The sequence below is a fragment of the Vicia villosa genome, unplaced genomic scaffold, assembly GCF_029867415.1.
Source record: "Vicia villosa cultivar HV-30 ecotype Madison, WI unplaced genomic scaffold, Vvil1.0 ctg.000250F_1_1, whole genome shotgun sequence".
In the NCBI taxonomy this organism is placed as follows: Eukaryota; Viridiplantae; Streptophyta; class Magnoliopsida; order Fabales; family Fabaceae; genus Vicia; species Vicia villosa.
In genome coordinates this window covers 450944-458160 of record NW_026705103.1, presented here as the reverse complement: position 1 = coordinate 458160, position 7217 = coordinate 450944, and the positions used below count along the sequence as shown (strand labels likewise).

General features: G+C 33.1%; 1 protein-coding gene across 3 annotated transcripts; it reads right to left on the bottom strand.

Moving 5' to 3' along the window:
• Positions 1–750: 750 nt before the first annotated feature.
• Positions 751–5046, bottom strand: LOC131625907 (serine carboxypeptidase-like 7). Of its 3 annotated transcripts, none has more exons than XM_058896741.1 (14): positions 4748–5046; positions 4510–4655; positions 3400–3476; positions 2867–2989; positions 2704–2767; positions 2527–2564; positions 2354–2452; positions 2151–2237; positions 1935–2060; positions 1759–1830; positions 1556–1674; positions 1368–1481; positions 1220–1265; positions 751–1098 (listed from the first exon to the last, which is right to left on the bottom strand). In XM_058896741.1, the coding sequence occupies exons 1-14, from the start codon at positions 4933–4935 to the stop codon at positions 1015–1017; spliced, it is 1383 nt and encodes a 460-aa protein (XP_058752724.1). In that variant the 5' UTR covers positions 4936–5046; the 3' UTR covers positions 751–1014. The 3 variants fall into 3 exon arrangements, with proteins under 3 accessions (XP_058752724.1, XP_058752723.1, XP_058752725.1); XM_058896740.1 differs by having other exon boundaries at positions 2665–2767; positions 4748–5044; XM_058896742.1 differs by lacking the exon at positions 1935–2060 and having other exon boundaries at positions 2665–2767; positions 4748–5045.
• Between the last annotated feature and the right edge of the window lie 2171 nt (positions 5047–7217).

Genomic DNA, 7217 nt, shown 5'->3' with positions numbered 1-7217 from the left:
TACTTTGAATGTCGAAGGAACCACCTAGTCTGACACTAGGCACATATCAAAATCATTGAGTCCAACAGTGTTATGTCCTTCTATAGCCTTGAGCTTCTCCTCGAGAGCACGATACTTTTCATCAAATTTATTAGCCTGTGGCTCTATAGCACGTATCACTTGCTTCGTCTCTTGGTTCGGTATGTATAAGTGAACCTAGGGTCCTCCTTATCGTGTTGTGAACCACACACATCCGAGACAACAAATTGCTCATATGTAAATAGGGGTGGCAAAACGGGCCCGGCCCGCGGGGAAAGCCCGTTTTACCCGCACTTTTTCACGGGGCGGGGCAAGGTTTTAGGCCCGCTCTATTTAATGTGCCCGCCCCGCCCCGCCCCGTTTTTTTGTGGGCTTTTGCGGGCATTTGTTTTTCATAGAATTTTACTATTTTTAGGCCTAAAAAGCCGAATGCCCGCGGGCTTTCCCCGCCCCGCCCTCACTTTTTTGCGGGGCGGGGCAAGGTTTTAGACCTGCACTCTTAAAAAAGCCCGCCCCGCCCCATTTTTTCGCGGGCTTTTGTGGGGCGGGCCTAAACGGGGCGGGCATGCCCGTTTGCCACCCCTATATGTAACAAAGCTTTCAATAACTTTCATCAATGTACTTTCAAGAGAAATCACCACAAATCTCGTCAAATCTAAAGACCAATTGGCTAATTTTTTCACCAAGTTTCTTAGTGATTCCCCAATGAATTACATATATAGCAAGCTCGACTCAATTAAGAATCAATTATGTTAATATTTATATAAAAAATATTCTATAGAATATTCCTTATACAATCTAGAATAAAATATACATGAGCATATTCTTGATGTAATTAATACAATAAGCTATAAATCTTACTATATAATACAATCTCTGTAGTGCCATTTAGATACATGATTTCATTCAAATATTCAAATTTCTATTTCTCTCACTCTTTTCAACAAGTTTGAATTTTAAGAAATTTAACTAGAGGAGTTTATGTTTTGGCTAATCCTACAAAGGTCTCTTAGATATCCACCTACTAAACATGGCGAAACATTCTTCAGGAAGGAACTCAGGTGCAGTGTGTCCTCCACCCTGCAAATGGAATCTGATAAGCATGGCAAAATCTTCTTTGTTTAAAGTATAAAATATTTTATAACATTAGTAGAGCGAAATCTATGTTTGAGTTGTAGAAATTGAGTAACATAAGACTTACCTTCACAGTTGCAAATGTCATCTGATTCGAGTAAGTTCTTGTGTATCTATATATGTAAAAATTAAAAGGTATACTTAATCAGCTAGATCATAAATTATAACTAATAAACATAGCTTGGTTATTATATATAGTTCAATTTTGTGAATACCCTGAAACTTGTTCATTTGTATACCAAGATCTCCAATCATCAACAATGGAATAATTTAAAGATTTTATCCATGCTTTGGTATCCAATAATGGAACCTTCATGTCATGATCACCACTGTTATAGATAATAAACTAGTTAATAGTGTCATCTTATGCAATATAGGAACATAAGGAAAGACTATTATTGACCTGTAAATTAGTGAACGATATCCTTTTCTACTTAGATTTACATGATAATCAAAGCTACTAGGGATATCTTCCTCATAAGGTATATCAAAGGAACAACGTTGCCATTTCCCAATACTTCCCTACATCACATGCAACCAAAAGATGATATAAGTAACATGAACATGTTATTATTATAATTTACCTTTATTAATTATATACCTTACCTTACGTATGTGCAGTGCTTTGCGAACATTATCATCGTTGGCCCAATAAGCGGAAAGTTTATATGGAAGGTTCTAACAGTGGAGAAAAACAAACATCACATTAACAAAAATGCATATGATTTATGATGCAACATAAGTTAATATCTTTTATTCAACAAGAAAGCTTGAAAGATTACTCGGCATTTTAAGGGCGACACTTTGGAGTGATATTTATTAATTAGAGATCTCCTTGGAGAATTTTCAGTATTTAGCCATGTACATAGCGGTTCTAAAATATGGGCTATACTAATTTCTGATATAGCCTATAAAAACAAAAGAATAGTGCTAAGTTAGTGATTGTTTAAAAAATATTTTACTCATAAAATTTGATTAAAAAATGAACATTTATATACCTTTTCGAAAGAACAGAGTACTTTGGAACATAAAACTCTTTTGGTCTCTGAATTTGTATAATCTCCATTACAATTTTTTTGCAGTGACTACAAAATATTAGATATTTGTTAGCATTTTCCTTCGTTTTTGTATTAAATGAACCAAAAAGATATTCTAGAGTTAAATTTTAAGAATTGCTACTAAAAAAGTATAATTTAATAACCTCGTATAGTTCATCAGATATGAGTCCAGTTCCATGAGCAAAAGGGATTCTATAGTTTATTTCCTTTTTATTTGTTACAGGATTCCCTAACACGTATCCCTGAAGAAAATATCAAAATTCACATAATCTGGAGTGATATGAATGAAATAGGAGTTATCTTTTAAGGTGCTAACCTGAAGATTTATCCATGGTGGGATCCCTTTTTCATTTGCTGAAAATAATTTAATTAGTGAATAATTGAACTAGCAACATGCAACAAAAGAAGTATAAATCACCAACTTCTAACAATGGTTCAGCAATGAGTTTTTTACCTTGTATAATTTCTTGAACAATTACAGGAAGAGTAATACCCGAATATGAGTCGCCGCTGATGTAAACTTCATTTGATTGAAATTTTGGATGATCGATCAACCACTACAAAGGTTTATAATATACCTATTGTAATTTTATTCATGGATTGACATAACTGCACACAAAAATTAAAAACAAAGAAAAAGTGATTTTAGTGAACACCTTTCTAAAAAATTGGTGAGCTTGGTCAATTTGTATGGAGTCACGTCGTTGAGAACCCGAATCTGTTGTGGCATAAGTGAAGCCCGTAGAAACAGGCAAATCTACAAATATAATGCTACTCACCTATATCAAGGAATATCATTATAAATATTTGTAATAATATATACAAAAATAAAATAAAAAAGGGTTAATGAACTTTTTGGTCCCTCTAAATATTACAGATTTCATTTTTAGTCCCTCTAAAATTTTTCTTTAAGAAATCATCCCTTCAAAATTTTTCGTCTAAACTATTGGTCCCTAACGTCAAATTTGCTAGAGATTAGCTACGACTTTAGCCAACAATTAGCTACGAAATTTGACGTTAGGGACCAATAGTTAAGAAGAAAAATTTTGAAGGGACGATTTCTTGAAGGAAAATTTTGGAGGAACTAAAAACGAAATTTAAAATATTTAAAGGGACGAAAAAGTTCATTAACCCAATAAAAAATAAAAAAGGATTATAGATTAAAAAAAAGTGGATTTGCAACTCTAACCTTTGTCCATGAATGTTCCCTCAAGATCAGATTTGGCAAGCTCCCATTGTATTCCTCTCTTTTAAATCCAATTGGCCCTAGGCAATTCAACATCTCAAATTTCAACACTTCAATTATTCAATTAGCAAATTTGGCTACATTTTTTATCACTACTTTTATACTGTCTTTTCAATAAAGATAAATTATAACTAAATTTTTTAACCAACAATGAGCTACATGAATTACGGACACCAACACATACACAAGAGATAACGCTATAATACTGACTCTGATAAGAATTTAAAAAATAAGTAAATTAAATGTATTTTAAAATATCAATATCATGACACAAATACAAACACAGACACAATTTTTTATATTATCATGAAAATTATAGATTTTTTTAGTATATTTCTTATACTCTTAGCCATAAAATATAGTAACTTCCATTGTTATCTTGTAAATTGCTTGACATTTTGAAATTGAAGTAGAGAGAAAATAATTGATCAGCTCTAAAATGGATGCACAGATTCACGATAACTGCTCTCATTTGAAATTTAAAAAATAAAATAAATAAAATCTAGTTCTCATAAGCTTTGTCTATTTCAAATTTAAATAGAATTTCAACATTTAAATCTCTCACACAGTATGACGTCATAAGCTTTCTAATCGATTCATACTAGTTAAATAGTTTATTCAATCTAATAATTACACGAGATCAATGATCCCTCTAATTTTTAATCCAACCGACTGATTCGGTCCAATTTAAAAAACTATTTTTAAGAGTGATATATTTAAAATTTTGGATTAATAGTAATTTATCTCCTGTAATACGAGCATGTTTCACTTTATTCCCTACTGTTGTTAAAGACAAGTTTTGGCAGCAAAAAAACCGATGCTAAAAAGTAGGAAAGGGAAAAGCAAAATTCACTAACATTACATAGTTGAATTACTATTAACCTAAAATCTTTGTTTATCTCAGACAAAATTAAAGAGTGTTATAAAATAGACAAAAAATAATTGTCAAAAGAGTTTTATATTTTTAAAGAGTAAATAATAATATTTTTTTTGTTAGTATTTACTTCCCTTCACTGAGGGCAAGATCCGCCACGGCACCAGAGTTGCAATTACCTATTTCAAAGACAAGACCAGACAAAGCAGAACAACCAGGTCCACCCGTTAGCCAAAGCATGAGAGGATCTTCTTTGGGATTATTTTCTGATTCAATGAAATAATAAAACACTTGCACTTCCTCTTTTTCTCCCACTCCCACATACCTTATCAACAATATATGAATATATGAATACATCGAAACAAAAACTTAAAAAGCATGAACTATGAAGTATATAGGTAAGTAAATCAAACTGACCCAGTTTCGAGCAGAAAAGGAAGGGGACCATTGAATCCAGGAAGAAACTTTACTGTAGAGCCACATGTTGCAACTTGAAATGAAATATGTGATAATAAAAGAACAACAAAAATAACCTTTCCAATAAGGAAATCATGATGAGTAGCATTGCTTTGACTAAACTTTGCCATATTTTTTATGTTGTTCATGTCAAAAGGAAAGTGTTGCAAGCCTATTATATATAGTGGAGAAAGAGTAAAAGTTGATTTCAAGTAAGGAGAAAGAGTCCCCGTTCCCGAGTGTGGATAACGCCACAGTGAATGAAGATAATATGAATAAAAACTCATCGTACACCTAGCTAGAGTGGTTAAGAAACGGCCACGTCTATAGAATTCAAATATGATATGATGCATTTTTTACACGTGAATAAATAAGACAATTTCTTCATAGATCCTCTGGGTGAGAACCTCTTCCAAAAACTCCATAATACCCTTGACTATGGAGATACATCTCTGAAATTATTTTTTTATATTTTTTCAGAATTCAGAGATGTATTTTCGAAAACATATATTTTTGGGTGTTTTCGAAAATGTATTTTCGAAAACACTTATTTTAAACGTTGGATTTAAATTGTCAGGTGTTTTTGCGGAGATACATCTCCGAAAACACCATTCATATACCTTTTCTCCCCCTCACTATTTCATTCATTTTCTCCAAACAAAAATTCAAACCCTCTCCAAAACCTCCATCATTTTCAATCCATTTTTCGTTAGTTTATTTCACTTGTGTAATAATTCTGCATAGTAGTAGTAGTTTGATTATTGATTATTGTCATACCCCAATTTTTGTCCCGCGCATTTCTATCATCACATAGTTGCATATTTTTTGAAAAAAATTGGCTTTTTATTAAAGTGATCAACAAAAATAACTTGGATTTTGCATCTTTACGCATTTTATTCAAGTTATCATTTGTTTAATTTTTTTTATTTTAAATAATTAATAGATGTTTGTTTTACTTTTTACCATTTTAAAAAATATTAAAAAAATGTGTTTTAATAATTTAGTTTAATTTTTGTTCATTGGTATTATTATTATTTTATTTTAATTTTAAAACAGAATAGAATAGTTTTTTTTTTGTGTGAGGCCCATTTATTTTTAATTTTTTTAAGTCCAAGATGGTCTTGTTTTTTTGGTTGAAAAAGCCATTTTTGGTGGTCCCACATTGCCAAGTTCACGTTTTCTTTTTTCAAGCAAATAGTCCGAAATCTCTACTCCAAAACTACAGTCACAACGGTCCAAATATTTCACCCAAATGGTTAAACATACCTGCATCAAGAAAGCACCCAGAGCAGTTATGCAAAAAAGTTCAAATTCTATTCAATTTCCCCCAAAAAACCTACTGCATTTCAGCCATAAAAAGGTCAAGAGGCACACACGAAAATGGGAGAAAAAAAACCATCGTATTCTGCTCAAAAATCACCACAGTTCTTCCTTCATTCCTTTCACAAAATCTGCAGAAACAGAGTAACATATTTACATCTCCATTTTCATACCTTCATTCATACAAGCATTTCAACAATACTCAAACTTCCTCCATTTTTTTAACCAAAAAATCCCAAAGTTTCATCAAAACCGACCCATTGATATCAGCTTCACCAAACTTTCCATCATCAGCAGCTCATTGGACCAAATCAACACATTCCAAACAAAACCACCTGTATTGCTGCTTTCTATCAACTCTACCCACACCAAGTCCACACAACAAGGACCACCAATAACCCTAAGATCGAACTTCCCACAACATCTTCACCACATGTCTCAAACCTCTTCACTCACAAACCTTCAACTTCATACCTTAACCTTCAACATCTTTAACCTCAAACTCACCAACAACACTGCAACCTTCGAAGCCGCACCAAAGCCGAAGCACAACATCATCGACACAACAATACTTCTAAGAAGTGGAAGCAACAAAGACTCAGAACCATACTGAAATCCGAAGAAGAAGGAGAGTCGAAGCAGCATAACAGGAATCGAGATTACCTTAAGGGGACGTCACCTCCGAGAACAATCGGAGCCGGTATTCTTCAATTCTCTTGCGCCTCATAGCTTGGTCATTATTATGAATCTTTGTTTATGTTTCTATTATTTTGTTTATTGAGTTTCGGATACTTGTTCTTGGTTTATTGTTTATCTTCTTGCGGACTGTTTTGTTTTCGGGTTTTGAGAGTAAAAAAAAAAATGGCTGAGAAGAGAGTGCCGAGAGTGAATAGAGAAGTTAGGAGAGCTGCTGTTTGTTGTTGGTGCAAAGAGGAAACCGAGCCTTTAGGGTTAGTTTTGTGTTTAATTGTTCCTGGGCCTTTGGTTTAAAGCCCAACGATTTGGTCCTTCACCCAATCAGCTATCCAGTGCACTCCCTGCCCCATTTTTTGTTGAATATTACATAACTTTGGGCCTGCTCTGTTTCAAGCCCAAATTCGGTCCTTTCGCT